General features: G+C 49.7%; 1 protein-coding gene across 1 annotated transcript in view; it reads right to left on the reverse strand.

Annotated features, from left to right (window-relative positions):
• LOC119375409 (uncharacterized) overlaps positions 1-23,241 on the reverse strand; it is an 87,599-nt gene that overhangs the window by 18,384 nt on the left and 45,974 nt on the right. The window contains exons 5-10 of the mRNA XM_049411259.1: positions 21,203-21,401; positions 20,130-20,263; positions 18,813-18,976; positions 10,923-11,059; positions 7,602-7,936; positions 449-5,930 (exon numbers count right to left, since the gene is read on the reverse strand). Coding sequence (XP_049267216.1) covers positions 449-5,930; positions 7,602-7,936; positions 10,923-11,059; positions 18,813-18,976; positions 20,130-20,263; positions 21,203-21,401 — 6,451 coding nt within the window. The remainder of the gene's footprint in view (positions 1-448; positions 5,931-7,601; positions 7,937-10,922; positions 11,060-18,812; positions 18,977-20,129; positions 20,264-21,202; positions 21,402-23,241) is intronic.

Consider the following 23,241-nt stretch of genomic DNA (forward strand, 5'->3'; position numbering starts at 1 on the left):
GATACCGAAACTACCACTGAGACGCGACAGCGAGAGCGAAGCAGGGTGCCGGGCGAAGCGCAGTTCGGTGAAAACGAAACCTTTGAACCACGCGCGCCGTTCCCCATGGCAACGCCAAAGAGGTTCTTTTTTCCATGACTCAAACAGAAACGAACAAACAACATTTTATTACTTCTTTTGATGCACGGAAGGTACTTTTTTATTGCACCTAGTTTGATTGCGAGGGATTAATTGCAATCGAACTCTCTCACGCCATTGGGATCATTTCCAAAATGTGCCACTCGTGTCGCTCTTCGTGTGATACATTTAGCTTAATTTATCGGTAAATATGGGACTGCTGTTGATAATATCGCCGTTTTAGACGTTGTCATACATTGAGCTTTCACTCTGACATAAATTGTTAATTGCCTTTAGAGTCCCTTTAAAGTTCGACATGGATCCCACTTACTTTCTCAGACTTTCCTGGACTGTCGTTGTCAGGTCTTCCGGAACTTTCTTGCCCTCCGAGAGAGGTCGCAGTTCGGGCTGGCCGCGTCGCCTACGCTGTCCTTTCCCGCTCTCACTTCGGCCGTTCACCTTCGTTTTCGCCTTCTTTAAAGGACTTCCCGCCCGCCTTTCGGTCGTAGGTCGTCTCTTATCAAGAGCGGGATGTCCTAAGCCCACGCCGTCTTCGGCCGCACTTCCGTCGGTGTCGTCCCGTCCAGGTGAAACATCGGCGTCGTCTTCCCTGTCACCCATCTTGCGCCTGGAGTGCAGAAGTCGCCGCCGCTGCGACTCGAGCTCGTGGGCTGCCGAATCGGACAAGACACCCTGGCGGTCGGTCGGCCTGTCGTCATCCTCAGCGGAAGATCCTCCGGAGACGTGCTTTTCGACGTCGCTGAAGCCCGAGTCCTTGAGAGTGGTAGCCGTGTAGTCGGAGCTTCGCACGCTCGACTCCGGTGATCGGTCGTAATCGGACTGTGTCAAGCTGTGGCGCTTGACACCCAGGGGTTGCAGGGACCGGCTCTTCTTGTCCCTACCCTCGGAGACGCTACTGGGACTCTCGCCATCTCTGACTGAAGGCTGTTGTCCAGCCGCTGCAGTAGCGGCCGTGTCCGGTGGAGTGCTGGCCGTCTTGACGATGGATGGCAGCTTTTGGAGGTGACGACTCGCTTCGTCCCCGCCTCGCTTCTCCAGATTGACGCCGTTCGTAATCGGTGCGGCGAGTCCCGCCACCGCTGGCATTCGTTGTTCGACCCCCGAAGGCAGCCTAATTTCAGGAAACAGCAGCTCTTTGGGTCTGATGTCATCGAAATTTCCGTAACCCATTGTGTCCCACGATTTTGTCTTTCGCAAGGGTCCCGGTTTCTTCAGCAGGAGGACGTCTTTCAGGGTCTTCCTGCCTGCTGCAACTGCGTCGGTGGTCTCAATCGGACTGCATGAGGCGTCTCTTGTGGCTGCCGATCTCGAGAGCGCCAACCTTTCCGAGGGACTGGTGAAACTATCACTCAGACCAGGCTGGGCTTCTCTATCTTCTGTTGACGTGCCCTTTGTTTGTCTCAGCGGTATCAAAGGACTCGTTCCGTTGTCGGTAACAGACGGCTGCGCCTGCACACCGGCAGAATCGCTTTCTGTAGCAGTGCGAGCTTCATTGATCGGACTTGTGCCCGTTTCAACTAGAGCTCGTATAGCCACAATGTCCGTCATAGGAGTCTTGGTGGCTTCCTCTAGCGACGATGACCTTACGGCTATGTCCACTTCTGTAGAATCGCTGCTGCTACGGGACAGACGAGAGTACTCAAAGGCAACAGGGCTACACGCTGCGTCAGCGAATTCAGCCCTGACTCCCTTTTCATCTTCCGGTGAAGTGCCAAGACATACGTCAACTGTTCGGGGCTTTTCGCCGTCGGCATCGGGCACACCTTCGATAAAGGGTCCAGCCGACTCGGGAAAGGGGCTACTAGATGTGTCCTTGGTATATGCCTTGTGAGGACTGCTCGCCTGCTCAATGCCAACAGTCTGAGCGAATGGACTCACCCCAGCGCTCACTGCAGGAAATATTTCTGGTGGGCTTGTAGCTTTGTCGAACGTTCCATCAGTTGTCCTTATAGGGCTAACGGCAACACTAGCCATTTCTCGGTCAGATAACGCGGCACGGCCAAAATCGGGCGGACTACACGAGACGTCCCTGGTCGCCCCTTCTGAGTCAACGGCGATCGGACTGCACTCCTCGTCTCTCATCATTTGGAGGTTCACCGGAGAGGTCGCGGTTTCCTGTTTCGTAACGGCTGCTGATTCTGCCCCAGAAAACATGGGAGTACACGAAGCGTCCGCAGTATGGTCTTCGGGTGACCCAGTCCACGTCTCTTTGTCGCATACTTCTACTATCATCGGACTGATCAACTCATCCTTACGGAACAGACCGATCAGGGGACTCGAGGTGCTGTCCTTCTGGTCGACGGTGATATCCATTGGACTGGACTGTGCGTCCACCGTGGTGTCAGCTGGGCTGGAAGCCGCGTCGGCCTTTTCAGCTTGAACACCTTCTGTGACGGGGCTACACGTCGCGTCCTTCATCTCTGGTACGTCCTCGGAAAGCTCTGGTATCGGGCTACAGGTAGCGTCCGTTTTCTCACGATTCTTCCCAGCATCTATCGGGCTGCACGTGGCGTCTTCCATAGGTTGGTCGATGGACTCTGAAGGGCTGCACGACGCGTCTACTTTCTGCACAGCGGGGCTGCATGCTACGCTTTTTGTGTCCTCCGCAACGGTGCTGCAAGCAGCCTCTGCTGTGTATTCTTCTTCTTCAGGGCTCACAGCTTTTTCAGCTACTTCGATTGAAGACTGCCTAGTACTGCAGGCGGTGTCAACAACACCGACGTCGTCGGGGCCACAGGCTGTTTCTACAGTAGTGGGTCCTAAAACTGGGCTGGTTGCAGAGTCTCGCATTGGTACTGCCTTTCCGTTAGGACTCGTGCCCACTGAAGCAAGTTGCTTTACGTGAGCGTACAGGTCACTCACAGCCTCGGCTACTACTGGCGAGATAGGTGATTTTTTCAGTAGAGACTCGTGTTCGTGATCTGGATCCTTGAGATATGCACTAGCTTCAACAGTATCACCTGAACCCGCGCCTTCTTTCCGAGCGCCTTCTGACAGGACGTGCTCAACACTTTGTTGTGGTTGTTGCTGAGATGCAAGTCGCTGTTTACTGCTGGGAGACATACGCTGAACACGACCGTAGAGGTCCATAACTGCTTCGGCAACGGCATTGGAAACCTCGGTTTTCTCTGCTGCCTTCTCTTGTTCGATCAAGGCAACTTTATCAATCTTTTCTTTCCCAGCAACGCCTGCGGTGGAAATGGGTGACTCAGTCTCTGCAATGGTGGTTTCTGATGCGTGTTCTGCCATTTCCCGTTCAGTGGTTTCTTTGATTATTTCTTGAGAGGTGACAACTTCTTCGAAGTGAACACTCGATTCTTTCGTTATGCTCACCGTCTCTTTAGAAGACTCGAAGCTTTCTTCTGCAACCTCCGGCTCTTCACTGGAGCTAACAGAAGCTCGTGTACTTCTACGCCTATCGGACTTATCCCTACCAATGGTAGGGTGTCCACTATCCGTCTCTTTCTTACCTTTGGCCTTGTCACCGGTGCCACCTGCGCCATCGTGCCCGTCGACTGTTTCGTGCTTGACCTGCCGTTTCTCCTTTTGATGTGTTTTCGAGGAAATTTTAGCTCTTATATCAGCGGGTGTCGTAGCCTCACCAGGAGCCTTTGTTTCTTGAACTTCGACGACGCTAAGTTCCGTCGCGTGCTTCTCAATGATCTCCTCCTCACAAACTTCTGCAGACACTATTTCCTCATCCGAGCCGCTACTTTCTTCGACATGACGTTCTTTAGGAAAGCTTCTCGGCATGGATGTTGATTTCTTCGTAGGAGAAGGCACTTTCTGCCAGGTCTTTCGATCCTCGGTGTCGCGATCGCTTGTGACAGTCGACTTTTTCGACTGGGCTTTCTTTGTTCCCAGCTTCTTCTCAGTTACCGTGCGCTTGGTGACAGATGTATCGTTCCGTTCGATGCGTTCACTCGTACTCTCGGCAACAGACTCACTGGACGACGCTTCTTGCACGACCCTCTCCTCGATCTTAGTGCGCAGTCGCCTGGTTTTGCCGGCTTCCTCCGACGCAGTGGCCCCCTCTTGTACGCCTGTAGCAGTACCGGCTCTCTCACTGGCTTGGCTATCGGAACCCTCTCCGAAATCCGTGTCCTTCTCGCGAGACGTGTCTCTCTTCGCTCCTTTTGCCGTTTTCTGTTCCCGTGACTGCTTCGATGACCTTTCATTGCCTTTGGCTTCGTGCATGCTCCTGCGTCCCTCTGCGTGTCTGACCTTCTGGTCAATTTCCGAAGCGCGCTGTTTTCCGGCTCCCCTCTCCCTCCTCGAGGCTTTCTCTTCCTTGGATGCCTCTTCTGTGGTGCCCTCCTCTTGTCTAACGAGCAGTCTATCAGTGCGTTGCTCCAAAGCGCTATCAGACATGCTAGTCTCGCTGAAAAACTCCGCCATGGTCGCGTGACTTTCGATTTCTTCGTACTCGCGGTGCATTGTGGTACGAGTCGCACCCTCTTGTCGTTCCTCTAAGTTGTCTCGCTTTATCCTGTTGAGATCCATGCTTGCTGCTTCTCGAGCAGTCCTGGCATCGGAGCGTTTCGATTCCCTTTTGCCACCGTCATCTCCGGCGCTGTCGGACCCTTCGGCTGATGATGATCGCTCTTCGCCCCTTGCTTGCTGTCTTCCGTCACGATCCTTAGCCGGCCTACGAAGGTCTTTCGTCGTGGAAACGCTGTCTTTCGGTTGGACATCCTTGCCGCGCTTTATTGATACCGATGCGTCCTTGTGCTTCGCCTTTTTCGGTTTTGAGCTGCCGCTAGACGAGCTGCTCTGGCCTCGATCCGAAGCAGCTTCTGTGGCAGCTTCCGCGCTCCTCCCACTTTTACCAGACCATTGCGGAGTCTTTTCCGGTTTTCGTTTCTTCTGTGCTTCTTCGTCCACTGCTCGTCTTCGCTGTTGGCTTCCAGACGGTTCCCTGGAAAGACTTCGGACGGCTCCCTTAGTCCTGGAACTTTTTTCTTTCTTCGTACTACTTGCAGGCTCGCTTTCGGAACTGCTACGTCCTGACGAGGAACTTCTCCTTTTGGGACTTTGCACAACTTGCTTCACAGTCTGCTTCACTTTGTCTTGGAAGCGCGCAATCTTCTTCTCCTTCTTCAATATCTCATCGATCGTCATTTCTGCCGCTTCCGATTCTTCACGAATCACTGTCTCTCCTATAGTGACAATTTCCCCGGCCTCTTTCAAACGTGCCTCACGAGAAGTCTGTTCCGCTCGAGTCCTCCTCTTCCGGCGCGCTGACAGAAGATCCAGAAACCTTTCCGCCGCCCTGATCACTGCGGGGGATCTCAATGAGTGCTGCTGCGTCGACGTCCTTCTCTCGGGCACGTCTTGGAGCGTGCGACTGGCCTCCCTGCTCAGCAACCTCGCCCTGGCGTCGTCTTCGGACGACGCTCGCCCGCCGGTCTCGCTGCTCTTGTGCTCGCTGAAAGTGACCGACGTGAAACCTTCGGGCGTCGTCTCAACGTTGTCCCGCACTTCGCCGGTGACCCTGACCACCTCGTCACCCCCGCCGCCGGAAGGTCTGCGCGTTATCCTCTTGACGACGTGTCCGTCGGCACCGTCCTGCTTACTGACGATGACCTCTTCGACGACCCGACGCGTCGTCGACGAATCGAGAGCTGTGTGCGTCTTCTTCGATTCTCTCAGTTCAGCGTCGTGTTGCTCCTGATAACCTGTCTTCCGGCGTGAGCTTTCGCGCACACCACCGCTCACCTCTTCGCCCGATGAGGTGTACTCTTCGGTTCCTTCGCTGCCTTCCGCAAAACCATCACCTCTCCCCTTGGAAGCTGCAACGAACAAATCGCAGAAGCACGGTTAAAGGGAGTACTGACACGACCTTGAGACATCGCAAAAGGGGCATTTTTCGTTTCCTTGGTAAGCAGTGTAAACGCTCTCCACACACCGGAGTCGGAGAACACGTATAAAAATTTCAATTTGACTTAGAAGTTCTCGTCGCTGAGCATCTGCAAGCAAGTCCCACTGCAATGGACATTATCCCGACGAGTCAACATAGTTCCCCCTATTTTGCAAGCTCTGCGTCCTGCATGCAGCCTAAATCGCACAAATCACTGTCAGGATCACTGGACGACAATTCACTCATCGTTGTTTACGTGCACCACGAACAGATGACAGCTTTGCCGCTAGTGCTTCGCGAATTTCTGTATCCCCATGACGTCACACTGCTATGAAACGTCACTAGGAAGCCACCCCCTCGATATCGAAACCGAAAGTGTCTATTTAAGGTAGCGGTAATTAAACTATATTCGATGCATTTCCAGACACCTCAATACTCGTTTTATGGTGTATCCAGACGACGGACCGAACCGCGGGCGGCTGAGTCACGTGACAGTAAAAACGCGAGTGGCCCGTCCGCTTGCGCCATACACACGCTCAGTCTGAAACGGGAGGAATAAAGCCCGGACCGATTGCAGTTCCAACTGCAAACGATGCTGCGCGCGCATCTTGAAAGACAGACCGCATGTTCGAAGAGCCGCCGGTGCACTCGGCTACCGAAAAAAAAGGGAAAAAGCCCGTCTTGTTGACACCCCACCCATCCGAGCACGAGGCCCGCAGGCGAGGAGGGGGACGGACGGTTCGTGAAAATGTTTTCGGCATTGTTGGCCCTCCCGATCCGCGGCCCAGCTGCCCAGCTACGGACTCCCTCAGCCGGAAGTGGAGGGTCACGTGACGGCGAGGCCGCGGGCAAAAAGAGCGGTTTGGCCTGTCGTCTGCATGCACCATTATGTTTCTCGATTGATTGACTAGTCTTGTCTTCTTCAAGGCAGCGACTTCCTACTGTTAGGTAGGCGGCTGTTGCCTTGAAGTTGCTAGGTAAGTCCTCCGCATTTGTTTGTGTTTTGTTTCTCCGTTATCATAAAGCAGCGATCGCCATTTGGCAAGCCAACTTATCTCAATAGCCCTTTTCCTCCCCTTTTTCTCCTTTGCGCACGCGCTTTATCTTCTCTTCCTCCACCTATGAGGTTGGGTGAGAGTGAGCAAAGCGTACCTAAACACGCTGCTAAAGAAGGCCGTTGCTACCTTGACGATGACCAGTCAAAACGTTGGCTCCAGCGACATTCCGTGTTCAACAATATTTTCCATCACTATATATAGGATGTTTCACATTGGTGCGAACCTGCTTGACTAAAGGCGTTTCGACATACAGCAACGACCACGACTATAGATAGATAAGATGGCAATTTTTTAATGGTAACCTCGGGAGTTGTTTGCCTAGTCTATCGCCTGGCTTGCTACTCCATTCGACGGGTGATGACTGTTGCATATACAGCCATCACATATACACACAAACAATATCTACAGTCAAAAACACAGACGTATACTATGTAAACACAGAAGAGTCGTTGATTGTGTCTCAATCAAGATCCAACTGAAGAAGAAGCCCACAGGAGACCGCCAGTCGTGAACGCAACGTGAGAGAGAGAGAAAGAAAGACGCACCTCCAGCCCGTTTCCGCTTGGGTTGATGTACCCTCGCACCCCCGGAAGTCCTCACGTACACGTTGGTGATGATGGCCTGCTTGAGCGTGCGTCCACCTTCGATGAAGGTACCCTGTTTGGTCACCGTCTCTTCGACGTCACCGCCCGGCTTCCCGGACGTCCCGTACTGGCGCCGCGACTCGAAGTAGCCGGAGTCGGTCTGCACCGATGACTCCAGCGTCTGCACGTGCTTGGCGTCGAGCAGGTGCATCTCGTCGGGCGCCAATGCCGAGGCCGCCGGCGGTGCCTCGGAGTCGCACAGCTGCTCGGTCTTGTGCAGCTTGTTGATGCTGAAGCTGCACGAATACAACGCATGCAAGGCGTTTGTGTCTCTTTGTGAATAATAATAATAATAATAATAATAATAATAATAATAACAATAATAATAATAATAATAATAATAATAATAATAATAATAATAATAATATAAATTCACTTACAACACGCAAATACATGATGATGGAGGCTTGCAGAAAAAGCTATCCTGACCGTTTGACAAGACCGCAGGCCCCCACACTGACAACCACACAGTGGTCAGCAAACCATAGCCAATTAACAGACGTTCACACACAGTGACTCTTATGCATAAAAAGAAACACTATTATTCTAGGGTATCGCGTTGAGGTGTACAGAAACGCACTGCATACATTCACAATTCAAGATACTATTGGAAAGCTTGAAGTCACAACGCACAAGCGGAAGGTATGTCGCATTAACATTGCTAACATAACATTACCATAATTCACGCAAAGGCTCGACTTTAAATAGAAAGCATACATAGAGCATTATAATGAAAATAATGTGCCATGAATATACCAAGACACCTTTTCTAATAAAGCAGGAGGTGCTAGTAAGGCTACTACGGGGGCTAGTTGGTACCGCTTCATCTGATAAAGCTTTGCCAGGTATTGACACACACACACACACACACACACACACACACACACACACACACACACACACACACACACACACACACACACACACACACACAGCGTGATCTGCGAACCAGGGTCGTAGCCTGAAATTTTTCGTCAGCGGGGGGGGGGGGGGGTGGAGATTGGAGTGTTCAACCACCCTTTATGTATGTTCGTGCGTGCGTTTGTACGTGTGCGTACACACATGGAAAATTAAACAAATTCGGGAGTTTCGACCCCGCCCCCCCTGGCTATGACGGTAGTTGAGCCTGGAATGTTTATGTAGAAGCTTGAGAAAGAAAGAAGAAAGAGGCAAAACGGCGCACAAAAAGGAGAGATAAAAATCAATACAGTAGACAAAATTCGAAGAGGCAATATTAATTACCAAAGCCATTTTATTGCGATAGCAATTATATATAGCAATTATAGTCTCGACGGGTTTCTGCCGTCGCCATCGCCGTCATGTCCTTCCGGTATGAAGTCCAAATTGATAAAAAAACCCCGCACAACGTATGTTCTACCGCGGCTAAAAGCGCGCGAGCGGGGGCGACGAACGCAGCCGAAGCAGAGATCAAACGAGCCGTCCCGTTTCCGCCGCTCAAAGGGTGCATGCGATAACATCACCCCGCTCGAGAGGCCTGCCGTTGAAGCAGACAGGAAACGCCCCACCCATCTTTAACGAGCATGAAAAAAGACTCGAAGACGCGAGCGGGGGGGGGGGGGGGGGTGTGGCGCGAGGAGCAACTTTGAACTTTGAATCTGTCGCGAATTACATGTTAAGCCGTGCACTAGATGCGTGTATGGCATGGCTTGCCGCTCACCGATGGTGGTGTAGATAGCACTCTGAATACTCAACCATTCCATTAAGGCGAAAATCTTAAGTGGCTCTGTGGGCGCTCCCCTCCGCGAGACTTAGCGATGCCGTCACATGTTACCTTTACCACACACACACACACACACACACACACACACACACACACACACACACACACACACACACACACACACACACACACACACACACACACACACACACACACACACACACACACACACACACACACACACACACACACACACACACACACATTCTAGGAAACGAAGGAACACACAAAAACCACATGTTTTTACTCATTGCAACATGCAATTTTCGTAAGTGTGCTCCTTCATTTCTAGACCACATGTGCACCGGACCTTCAGAACTTTGTTTTGAAATATATATATATATATATATATATATATATATATATATATATATATATATGCATGCGGCCGTCGTGCGCCGAAGCTGTTCAACTGTTCCAAACAGTTGCAATAAAGAGGTTTCTTTTGCCTGCTCTAGAGTTAGATTAAACTTTAAAGATAGCGCTCGCTTATTGGAGATAACGTATGATATTTTAACTTGGCCGGTGATAGCGTAGGGTTGGCGCTACGTCATTGTGCCGTGCGAAATGCACCAGACACCGGCGCAGCCAGGGTGTGGGCGTGGCGGTTCAAAACCGCCCCGATATATTTCAACTTTGCAAGTGTGTATATACACGCACACATGCAAACGCACGCACGAACATACATAAAGTACGGTTGAACCCACCTTGAAAAAAAAAAATGTCTGGCTACGCTACTGGTAGCGTTTTAGCGGCGCGAGGCGCTCGATGCACGCGGTAACACGTGACGAGGTGATGAGAGCGGCTAATGCAGGTCTTGCGGAATAAGATAGCTACGTGCCGACCACGACGATGCGGTATTGCCGTACTCCCCTAATCGGCTGCTGACACAAACGCCGCGAATTCCATTCCGGCCGCGGCGGCCACGCTTCGACGGCAGCGAAATGCTAGAGGCCCGTGTACTGCGCGATGTCAGTGTATGTTAAAGAGTACCAGATAGCCAGAATTTTCGGCGCCTCCAGTACAGCGTGCCTCACAATCATGTCGTAGTTTTGACACGTAAGACCCTATATGGTAGTATTATTATCGTTATTAAAACTCCTAATATGGCAATTTCGACGACATTTATTCTATACGGGTTCCTAAACGGGACAATTTCGACAAGACGTTGAGTTCACTTCTCTTTCGAAAGCTTTGCAAAAGATTAAGCTTTTTATTATCTATCAACGAGGCGGAAGGTAACTTTTACAAAAACACCGTAATAGAAACGACCTTGATTAACTGAATTTAAGTGAACTAGGCGAGCTGGTATAGATTCGTGGCGAGGCTTATAGCGTGCAAAACTGGACAGAGAGAAGAGCGCCTGCGCTGTGTTTCTTCTCTGCGTCTAGTTTCCCACGCGCTAAGCCTCGCCGTGACCTTTATTATATTAACACATGCTATAACAACTAGCTCGATTATTATGCCTTTACCAGCCGCACCTGTGCTCCAGCCATCGGTCGATATCGTGCCTGTCGGTCATCTTGCAGAAGGGCAGGGCGCCGTGCAGGCGCAGGTACTTGGCGCAGCCGCGATTGCCACGCTGGAGGGACGCGTCCAACGGCGTCAGCAGCTGGCCCTGAAGTTGAACAAAGAGTTGGAATAAAAAAGAGAGAGGCACGCAGAACGTCAAGCAAATTCGCGATGTCACCTGTGGCGACAAATTACAGATGTCATGTCTTGGACAACTGCGCATGCGTCAGTGTCCCTCCTGTCGAGTAAAAACCCGAGTTCATTGTGTCTTATCACGGAATGAGCCTGGCGTATCAAAAGCGAAGAACGTCGAAGCTAATAAGCGTTTCAATCATCTGTCCACTTTTGTGTCGCGTATGACTGTAAGATCAGCATATCTTGCAAAGGATATAAGCAGACGCAATCGACGTGTTTGAACCCACGCGTCGCAAATGCAAATAGGTATGGTGAAATCGATGAACGATTAGTCGATTAATCTATTAAAGGTCCGCAATTAATCGATTAATCGTCATCGATTTCTGTCGCTCGATTAATCGAGTTAATCGATTAAAACTATACGATTAATCGATTGCAGCACCCCCCCCCCCAATCCCGCCCCCCAACCTCGCCCCTTGGCCGGAGCGCATGACGCAAATGCCGTGCACATCATCTCTCTCTCACTGATTTCACTACAGCGCATATTCCTGCGCTAGCAGAACGAGCCCGGAGACGGCGGCGGCCATACCCCATAGAGAAAGATATGATGTCGCTCTGATCTCCGTCGCGTACGGCGTCCCACTCCAAGCACTCCCCAATACTTCAAGCCCGGGCCATGGGCGTCCGGAGGGGGGTGCAAGGGGGGGCAGCTGCCCCCCCTTGGAATTTCGGATAATAGTTTTCTATGCAGTAGCAGTAAGCTACACAGCTTGATTAGCACGCTCCAGTCCCGCATATCCGCGTGAAACATCACTCAGGATTACCAGCCAACTTTGCACGTTACATACTGCTATGGACTAATCTTGCCGGTCGTGTCACAGCAATGAAACAAAAGCTACGTATGCTGTATGCCCCCCTCCCCCTCCCCCACCCTCTGCTGATGCACCCCCCCTGGAAAAAGTTCTGCGGACGCCCTTGGCCCGGGCAGGAGGCGGCTTCACCCCATCGAGGCAGAAATGAACTTACCCGCCTCTCTCCGGCTCACAGTCTAGTCTACTGCTGCTCGCACTACGCGCACTTCTACGCAACTGCGTTGCACCAGTTGCACTGGAGGACGATCCGATGAACCAAATGCCTTCTCAGTTCAAGACATACTATAGTAACCCTGTAGTCGATCGCCGCACCAATTCACTTGAGACTTGGCACAGCATGCGAACTGGCCTAGATCATGTGTTTGAGGTTGCAATGGAGTATTTGCCAATTCCTGCTACGTCAGTAGCATCCGAGCGCCTTTTTTCGCATGCTGGATGTGTGGCGACCCAAAGGAGGTGTCGGTTGTCGCCCGAGCATCTCGGGCAACTGACATTTCTTCGCTCAGTAGAAAAATGCATGTGGTTCGGAGCAGCAAGACCCATGAAACAAAACAAAAGGGGACTGTTGAGAAAGTTAGCAGCACGGCGATTCGCCAACTTTCAACACAGAAGTTTATTCTTTTCTGTAAATTTCACACGTGCCAGCGCATCGTCTTGTTGCTTATTTTGTTCGTGTTCGTTTTTCGCCGCGCTGTTTCATCGTGTTGCCGCATAAACGCATCTCTCCTTACATTTGATAAACGAGTAGTTTTCGTCGCCTGTAGTGTCAATTGCAACTTTCTTTGTATGTTATTCAACCCTCAGATTTTACTCGTTTCTTGTGTAAGTCCGGCATTGTAATATGCGCTGCTTATTTACTCACTTACTCACTGATTCTTAGTGCCGTTCTGTTTTACTCTTTAGCAAATAAAATATTGTTTACCAATGAAACAGAGAGAGAAAATGTATTATGAGGCAGAGAGGGTGGCCTGCGCTCGTACGCCCCTGCCTGCTACTCTGCACCGGGGAAAGCGCAACGGGGGAAAAAGAGTGATGAAGTACGATGATGGGGAGAGGACTAGGTAATCCGTATATACATATTAAGACACGTTTGCTAGCGTAAAGAAGACAAGGACGCTAGTAACCATCTTTTATTACGCTGTATACCAACTAGCCCAACTGACCGTCTTATAGGGTTTATTCGCAATGCCCACGAACTATAGGTGGCGCGCCGTGCTTTTCAAGATGGCGCCAGGAGGAGGGTCAACCCGTTTGTTAGCATAGGAACAGATAGTACGTGCGGACGTACGCCCGTGCCACTTTCACCGGATGAAGTCATGAGCTGTGCTGAATTGAATATGAGACTAAAATACTTTCCCAAACCATGGAAAGTGCTAAGTACTCGCCACCTAAATATTTGCTGCTGTGTGAAAGGTTATATTTCAGCTCCGTTACCGTGCATAACGATGCTTTGCGAAATCCTGTGCGTGTTACATAAAACTGCATGAACTAAAATTGACGTATGAGCAGAACGGCACTCCGAGGTAGTACGTACCGAGCCAACGTTTATAGATACGTTGTACCGAGCCTGCCTTACGGATTTGCCGCAGTAGTAGGCCGCCAGCGAGTAGCGCCATCGCTGGTGCACGGAACCGCACGTTTAACGTGGTGATGGTTTGCAAACATAATACGCCGTCGTCATTACTTGTGCAGTCGGGAACGCGGAGTTACGTCTTCAACGGAACACAAGCATTTAACTTCCCATTCAGTAGCGCTTGTGTCACAGCCATGCTGAGACTCTAGCCGTGTGCAATTCACTTCACTCGCAGGTTGCAGGCTCGATCAGCACGATCGAAACACAAATATCGAAAAGAATGCACACGTATCCTTTTCGCAACGTCGAAGAAGTTAGCCGAGAGGCGTGGATTGTGGCCGTGACTGCACGTTCCATCGCTCTAACCATTTCGCTTCTCTGGTCGAGCTCGAGCGTGTTGGCGGCATACGGCGCTCCATAATATCCACAATAATTGATACATGCAATGCACAAGAGGAACTATGCTTTTATTTTGATCTCGCTCAAGGATATTATATATTAAATACAATCAAAGTGACTTACGAGCGTGAAAGAACATTAACGAACGAGGGGACGTGAAGTGCAACTCGCTCCTCGTGAGTTAGCAGCTGATCGTTCACCGTCGCTGTCACTCTCGGTGCCTTCACAGTCTTCTACGTCCAGTGAAAAATCCTCGTCGTCAAGATGGTTTCTTTCAACATCACTGCTGAAAGCAATCTGAAGAATTTCCTCCGCCGAACAACTTCGACCAATCCGCGTCACCACGTTACACTGTAACCACGTTTGCAATTACAGAGATGTCTGGGCGCGGACATTCCGCTCTCAGATCGGTCAACGAGCAAATCGCTTACAGTGTGCTGCCACCTATCAACAAACGTACAAAAACAAGCGGCGCAGCGCTGGCTATGGAACCAACACACTGGCGAAGGACGGCGTGGAAAGCGTTCGCTCCACGAAAGTAACGAAAGGCGGGGAGCAGACGCGTCCTCGAATGATTGACACGTCGCTCGCACGATTAGTAACAGCGCTTTGCTGACAAAGGATAGAGGCACATTTTAATGTATCGACAACTTGAGATCGCTCAGTTTTGCAAGAGCACATTGCGAGCCGGCGCGAACTCCCGCGTACAGTGTTATGGGATTCGTGCATTACAAGAAACACTGACCAATGCTATATACAAGTAATACAGGGCGAGCTTCAACTGAATATGTCAGACGATAAAATTTACCTAACCTACGTGGCTACAGAAAGCCTCGCGAAGCTGATAGTATGCGTACGCTAGGGCTAGCATTGAAAGCGCGAGTTGCCACGTATTTTCACGAAAACTTCGCGCCTCGCAAGAACGAATCATATTTCTCGTGTCACGGAGGGCCCAGTTTGTTCACTGATGCAGGGAACATGCCAAGTCGTAGTGTTCCTTCATTGCCAACGCGTTAACACTGAGGTTAGCACAGCCGAACAAGGGAGCGACTGCGTAGTGCTGCCATTTTGTCGTCTACTAACCCTCCTCGAGAGGACGCTCCTGAATTCCGCTTGGCGGCGCGACAGTCTATGGGCATTGCGAATACCATTTTCATAATTATTCAGCTAGCTTTCCTGCGATGCAGTTAGCCCAATTAATGGCAGCTAACCACTTCTTCAGAGTGTTCAAGCGCGGTTTGCTTGCGCAGGGACGCGGAAAGTGTAGACTCGGCTCTCTTGACACGAACACGCAAAATAGACAAACGCCAGCACGTGCAACTATGACCTCGTCTCCACTTGAAGCACGAAAGTTGCTGCCATTAGTTGAAAGAAAATGTAGCGCAGGAATGCGCACTCGCGAAGTGTGAAATGGGGCTTACAGACCCTTTATGTAATCCGCAACTTTACGCGTCGGTTTACCGAACGTCTAGCGTCCAGTGGCTTACTATTGAAGAAGTGACCTTGTAGCACTTAGTAATACTGTATGGTCGCATATTTAGGGAGAAATACAGCTTTCAGCTAGAGGCCCCCTTCTTCTGCTGTGACAAGAAAGGACCGTCGCGAAATTTATGTTGTAATGTCTGAAACATGAGATAGAGCTCACAGTTCAGGCTGTAGGCACGATTGCAAAGGTGCGAGTGGCGCCGTGTTAAAGCAACGATCAGATGAAACCTGTGCAGCATACTGGCGCAGCAGCTGTTTATTCTAGCCAGGAGGCAGAAACTCATGTCACTCTATTTGCCGCAGTTGCCTGTACCGATGGTCTGTTTGAGACCAGTGTGTTTCTGTGTAATCTCTGCATGGGTGACCTCAAGGAAAAGATCACGTCAGTCCGCAATTATAGTATTATGTAGGGCTTTCACAATATCTAACCGACAAACCGAGAAAAGATGCCGTGCTCACGAGAGCGAGCGTCTTATTTAATTCCTGTTCCTCCTCGTCTCTCTTTTACTTTTCTCGGGGTTTCCTCACCCTCCGCCACACTGCATGTTTCAGCTGCGACTTTCCAACCAGTGTGGTCCCCGAACGCGCCTCCGGTTTCGATGAGCTCGAGTAGGCAGGCTTCGAAAAAATACGACCTGCTGGCAAATAGTCCAAGGATGATGGCCACAGATGCTTGAATCCGCGACATCAACCAAAGACGACGGGCCCCTTGTGTCCAGTGTGCGAAAGTGGGAATTTTCGTACACTGTACACAAGGGGCCCGTCGTCGACACTTTCGAAAGTGGGAATTTTCGATCGTCAGCGCGTATGATAAAAAGATTTGGGTCCATATCGAACACGAACGATGCCTTTCAAACAAAGATATATCGGTTTTAAAACACCGATAAAAAATGTCGATTAATCAATTAATCGAATAAAACATTCCACCGAAAGCAATTAATCGATTAAAGGCTAAATCGATTAACGATTAATCGATTAAAAATTTTAATCGACCATCCCTAAATGCAAAGGGACGGGGCTACAGAAATGAAAGATACAAATAAGCTGTGGAAGGTCTCGAGGTTCGCAGGAAAGCGAAAACTTGCAGGGTGCTTCAGCTTCGCCTTCGAGAGTAAAACGCGACAGCTTAATCGGGCCCCGTGTGCATCGCCTTCTGAACTGCTAGCCTGGCTTCCGTTCTCGGTGCACGACTCAACCATGCTGTAAGGAAACGAACGACTGTGTGCGTAACATTGGCCGTTTCAATCTATCATAGAATACCTACTGCAAGTACAGTTCTTAATGTCCACTAGGCCATAATTATTCCTTTTGCGTATCAGCGAAGGCCCACTACGTGTCTAAGGCAACACGCGAACCAACGCAGCTGCTTGCTTTGTCGATGGTTTGCAGCTGATGATGATTAAATATGTCTGAGTGATTGGTAATGCGTGCGCCTTTAAAACAGCCGCTCGTTGCGCTATCCACATGTTTTGACGCCTGCAGGTGCGATTCTACGCTTCTGCCACGCAATATTACATTCGTTAAGGAGACTCCTTCTACTACATGACATTCATATAGTGTTTCTTCCGAAGCAGTTGCAAGCAATAGCATTGCTCTGTGGTAGAACATCTGCTTGTCACGCGGACGGCCTGGGTTCGTTTCTCACGCGAACCTAAGAATTTTTGGTAATTTATTTTACTTGCATCTTTCTGGATTTTAACGTGATAGCGTTAAAGCGCTCGTTTTGCAGAAATTCCGGTGTCGGCGTCCGTGACGGCGTCCTCGGTTATGATCGAAAAATCCTCATCTTGTCCGTGACCGAAAAATCAAGAAAGATGCAAATAGCCCCGCCACGGTGGCCTAGTGGTTATGGCGCTCGACTGCTGACCCGAACGTCGCGGGATCGAATCCCGGCCGCGGCGGCTGCATTTTCGATGGAGGCGAAAATGTTTGAGGCCCGTGTACCCAGTTATATGTGCACGTTAAAGAACCCCAGGTGGTCGAAATTTCCGGAGCCCTCCACTACGGCGTCTCTCATAATCATATCGTGGTTTTGGGACGTTAAGCCCCAGATATTATTATTAAAGGTGCAAATAAAATAAATAATAAAAATACTCAGGTTCGAGTGAAAATTGAACCCAGGCCGCCTGCGTGGGAAGCAATTGTCCTACCACAGAGCCGCGCTAATTCTTCAAAAGCCTCCGGAACAATAACAATATATATAAATGTCATGTAGTGGAAGGAGTCTCCTTAACGCATGTAATATTGCGTGGGAGAAGCGAAAAATCACGGCAGGAGTCAAAACATGTTTATTGCGCGATGACTGGGTGTTTCAGAGGCCCACCCATTACAACGCGCTCAGACATATTTATTCATCATCAGCAGCAAAAGCATCAACAAAGTTAACAGCTGGGTATGTTCGCGTGGTGCCTTACGGACGCGCAGTGGGTCCTTCGCTGATTCGCAAAAGGAACAATTATGGCGTAAGAATACTTTGAAACGGCCAATGTAACGCACACAGTCGGTCGTTGCCTTACGGCGCGGCTGAGGCATGCACCGAGAACCGAAGCTAGGCTAGCAATTGAGAAGGCGATGCTCAAGGGGCGCGATTACGTTGTTGCATTCTACTCTTCAAGGTGAAGCTCAAGCGTCCTCCAAGTTTTTCGGTCACGGACAAGATGATGATTTTTCGCTCACAACCACTGACGCCGGCACCGACGCCGACACCGGAATTTCTGCGAAACGAGTTTTTTAACGGTATCGCTTTAATATCCACTTTACTATCCTGCGCGCTGGCGCCAGAAGGCAATAAAGAAACGAAGCTATAGTGAGTGGAAGACTTTGTCAAAAGTTTAAATAAATGCTGCAAAACACTTTCTTTGCTTGAAGGTTGGGGAAGAGCTGTTTCACATATATGGGATTCTGGCATCACTGCTTGGTCAAAGGTCACATTTTAGGTCGCAACAACAAACCTTTAGTTCTTGAAATAATGCACTTACGGCAGATAATGCACTTACGGTTTACAAGGAATCCAGCTTGCATGACTATCCTACACAGGTGACTGACAAGCGCGCCGCGGTTTTGCGTGCTAAGTTTGTATTTTTTCCATAGGCCCCTTGTTCTACTCAGAAATTAGGGGTGGGGAGGGGGGGGTTGAAATTGGGAACACCGAGGCACACCATTTTAGCAAGCCTGCGAGCATTCCCACCTCATGTGCTGAGTCTTTAAATTTGTTCACGGCGCTTGTGCTCGTAATCACTGCCACCGACAGTGCCCAACTTACGCTTCTCAACGCTTCTCTAAACGACACCGGCCACTGGCTGAAGCCTTCGCGAAGGAAGTGCTCCTACACGATGCACGGTCTCAAGTTCGTGCTATAAAGGGATATAAACGCCTGTATATAGTATACCGCTCACCTTCGAGTTGCGCATGACCGGGTTGACCTCGGCGCCTCGGTCCATGAGCACTTTGCACATCTCGACGCTGTTAGCCATGGCGGCAACGTGCAGAGCGCAGCGGCCATTGTTATTCGGTGAATTGACTGCCGACGGCTGCAGCTCCAGGAGCCACTGTACGAGATCTGCGTTACACCAAAGCCACCAGCCACATCGTCAGGATAATATCTGCTCACTTTTAGAAGATGAACCATACGCTATAATTCTTAAAGTGCGACAATCACTTGAATAAATCATCGAGTTGTTCTTCAAACCACCCCATAACTAGGTTACTTTGTGATGTTCAGTCCGTCAACGCGACGTACTAAGGAGGTTTTTTCCGCACGTCTTGACTTTACATAAACTCTAATATCTCGTAGGTCCGTCGTAGTAGCTCGATAGCTGTACTACTAAAGACAAATCAGTGCAAATGACACCTTATTTGCGTCCCAGGAGAGCATCTATTACCAAGAGGAAAAAAAGTTATCTAGACAATCTGTGGACAGGAAATATATAATATGTACAAAAAATGTGAACGTGGCCAATGTCATAGGCTTGCGCAGGGTTCCCCTTCAGGGGGGGGGGGGTCGAAGGTTCATAGCGGTGCCGCCTCCCTATTAGGTCAATGTATGGGGCAGGCTTTGCGCCCCCTCTTCTTAGGTGACTAGGGGGGGGGGGGGCGGCCCCCACCCCCCCTCTGCGCACGTCTATGGCCAATGTGTATCGGTATCTGTGGAATGTATCAGTGGGATGCGTGCCGACCCTCTGCCTAACAAATGTGGGTTATTGTCCACAGAATTTGGGACAACACGCTCTGAAGTCGATAAAGCACATCACCACAATGGTCATCACCTCTATATTCTATATATTTCCGCCGCTGGACGAAGGCCTCTTCTAATGATCTTTAATTAACACTGTCCTTTGCGAGCTGATTCCATTTTGCGCTTGCAAAGATGTTAATATTGCTCACCCCACCTAACTTCAAAGTCCTAATTGAGACTACTAGCGGCTCTTGTTAAGGTCCGCAGGCTCATGGCAGGCAAAACGAGAAGTGTGTGAGGAGAAGTCTCCATAGAAGGAAAAAGTTGATATTTTACACATATTTATTTGTATAAACCGACTCGTCATTTCCCATCATAGTAATACTTGTTGCCGGGCTAGTTGGTAAATGATTACTGCAATACAAAAAAGACGCGTAACCACCAAAGAAGGAAGAAGATACAGAAAAGTGACAGTTTCCCATCAGTGACGTCGCCTTTTCTTGAACACAAGGTTTTCGTCACATCGGTATTCACGCACCTTTCCGGCCCGACTGCACGGCTTCGTGGAGAGGCAGGTCGCCACGCTGGTTACGCATATACAGGTTGGCACCATGTTGCCAGAGTATCTTGAGCGTCTCCATCTGGCCTTTGGCCGCACCACAGTGCGCGGGTCTGCGAGCAAGACACGGCAGGACACGATGACTTGATATCTGCGAGGCACGCTTTGATGGACACAGTAGCACGGCTAACTATGTTCACTGGCGCGATATCACGCAGCTTTTGCTCAGTATCTTCTTTCCAGGGCACATAGGAAACACGGAACCACCGTACTCTGCGTTTAATGTACACGTCTAGCGAGAGACAAAAATACAATAAAGTGGCGTTGTGGCCTAACATGTTTGATGAGCATCAAAGCCAGGGGCGTAGTCCCAGGATGCCTGTGTTATGCATGTTTCTTGTGCGTGTATAGACATATAAAATCATACTATAGCTTGAAAGTGAAATAAATTGAAGACTTCTGGGCACCAAGGCACGACCACTGCCGCGGCATCCCGCTGGGATCTGAGAGGAAGAGGTTCTGGAGATGATCTTTATCCTTAACTTAAGTGTCTGGTAGTGACATTTGCTCATCGGCGTTCGTGTGCCCCTTGAGCCAAATCTTTATGTGTCGCGCGCTACTGAAGCTGATCTCAGAGGACACGCAAAAAAAAAAAAAAACGTGTAGTTGAGGTCTGTTCCGCCAGGTGCCGCAACAATCCCAGCTGCTTAGTCTCCCCCATTTCCACTCCCATTTGATTTCAATGAAGTTTATTCCACCCGGCCTTTCAATGAACTTAATCAATTATTGTTTATTGATTATCCTGCCAGAAAAATTAGCCTTATCTTAAGTTATGCTCCGACATCACATGTATCCAATATAACTCTTCAAATGAACCAGAACCACCCGTTTCCTTATGTATATTCGGAAACTCGAAGAAAATGCTCGACCGGACATGCTTGGAAGAGAAGGAAGGGCGTCGTTCGTTGCCATTGCCAATAAAAATCCTAGCTAAACTCTGGCTTTGTGCACCATGCTCTGCGCTACGACGTGTGCGCTATATGACAACTCACGTCCTGCCCTTGTGGTCTTGACGATTGGGTGCGGCGCCGTACTTGAGCAGCAACTGCGTGCAGTCGGCGTGGCCCAGAGTGACAGCGTAGAAGAGCGCCGAGCATCCGTTGCTGTCCGCCGCGTCCACGTCGGCGCCACAAAGAGAGACCAGCGTCTCCAGGCAGTCGACATGGCCGCGGCTGGCCGCGCAGTGCAGAGCTGAAATGCGGAAAAGCGCTTGTGTAAAGGCTCCTAATCCGCCTCCGATAATTTTTTAACATTTCAAGTAAACGCGCGCGTCGAGTTCAGACATATAGAGGAGGCTATGGTTCAGAATGCTGTCGCGATTAACCATGCCAGACACTGCAGCTCTACGAGCCGCGCGCGCGCCATGAATTCTAAGAAACAAACCCTTCTGCTCTCCGAGCCTTTCAGTAATTCCCAGCGTTCGCCGTGACGTCACCATTCACGCTTGGTTATGTGATCCACAAATAGAACCTGTTTGTCTGCTCGCAGGTACGCTCGCTTGTCGTTCTTCCTCCTCGCAGGGCGAGGAGGAGCGCTCGGCCAGGAGGAGAGACGAGCCCATGAACGGAGCGTAGCGAAGGAAAGAGCGAAACGAGAGAGGGCCTCTTTGGATCAGCAAATGCGTGTAACTCCGCCATTACGGTACCGTTTCGAAAAATCTCACGGCTACGGGTTTGTTGAAGACTCGAGCTCAACTGCAACACCACAACTAAATACCAACCCCTAGGTGACTTAGGGGCCCCTTAAGCAAAAAAAGAAAAACACTCAACATAAAAACATCGGCCCAAGAAAATAATGACAACGCAATGTGCCCATTTTTCTCGCAGACAGCGAGAGAGAGAGAGAGAGAGAGAGAGACTATTTCTTAGAAAACGCAGATTTTTGCCGCAACGTGTATAACCGCTGGTGTATGATGCTCTGTATAGGGATGGAGAATGGTTTTAAGATTCCAGAAGAGAGAGAAAGGATTTAAAAAAAAAAAGAAAGAACGTAAACAAATATGAAATGCGCAACTGAACCTGATACTAATATTTACAAGTGGGATGTTCGGTAAGTTTAGGCTTTTCTTTATGAAATAGTGAATCACTAAAGCTTTTCGACTGCACCGATTTCCGATAGGTAATTGATTATTAACCATAAAACCCCTCGCTCTAGGTAAATCAAGGTACTAATGCGTCGCCATAATGAAAACGAATTGTGGTTAAATCATACATGAACTAGACGTCAAGCACAGCATCAAATATTGCTAGGCCCTGGTAAAACCCTTTAGTGGTCCAAGGAGTGACTCTCAGGATAGCTTGATAAAGTATTTAACCAATGTAAAGAAGCAATAAGCTATATCACCATTTGCCGATGATAATAATAATAAGTGGGGTTTTACGTGCGAAAACCATGATATGAGTACGAAGCACGGCGCAGTGGAAGACTCCGGAAATTTTGACCATCCGGTGTTCTTTAACGTGCATGTGACGCTATGAATGAGAGACGTGCCGTAGCTCAGACGCCATACTTTTATTCCATCGCACGCGCACTTCTTCATCGTCGACTTCTCCTACCATGGGTTCATGTGTCACACGATTCCCCCTTCCCCCGAAAGAATGCGCGAGTTACAATTAAGAACAAAGAAATGAACGAAGAGAAGCTGTCAAGCGAAGAATCTCAAAGTGTGCAGTTAATTTCATGTCACAAGGGAGTTCCGTAAAACCACTAAAACTTTCAGAGTCCAGCAGTCCGGTGATATTAAACACAGCTCTGTTCCACATTGGATGACATAAGCGTGCCCGGCGCGTGGACACTGATGATGACACGGCTCTTGGGAGGAAAGAATAAGGTTGAGAGCCCTTGCAGTAGATGGCCGGATACCGCACTAGTCGGATTCTGTTTCGTGGCTGGCACAGACACTTTGCTTCCAGTTTGCGTGTGCGATGAGCGAGGCTGATAGGGCGATTTCGGTGTTCTTGCGTTATAGCTTCTGGCCTCCTTCGTGGTTTTCTGTGGTTCTGTCTCAGGTGGTTCATTCGTAGGCACAGTC

The sequence above is a fragment of the Rhipicephalus sanguineus genome, chromosome 11 (genome assembly GCF_013339695.2).
Source record: "Rhipicephalus sanguineus isolate Rsan-2018 chromosome 11, BIME_Rsan_1.4, whole genome shotgun sequence".
Lineage (NCBI taxonomy): Eukaryota > Metazoa > Arthropoda > Arachnida > Ixodida > Ixodidae > Rhipicephalus > Rhipicephalus sanguineus.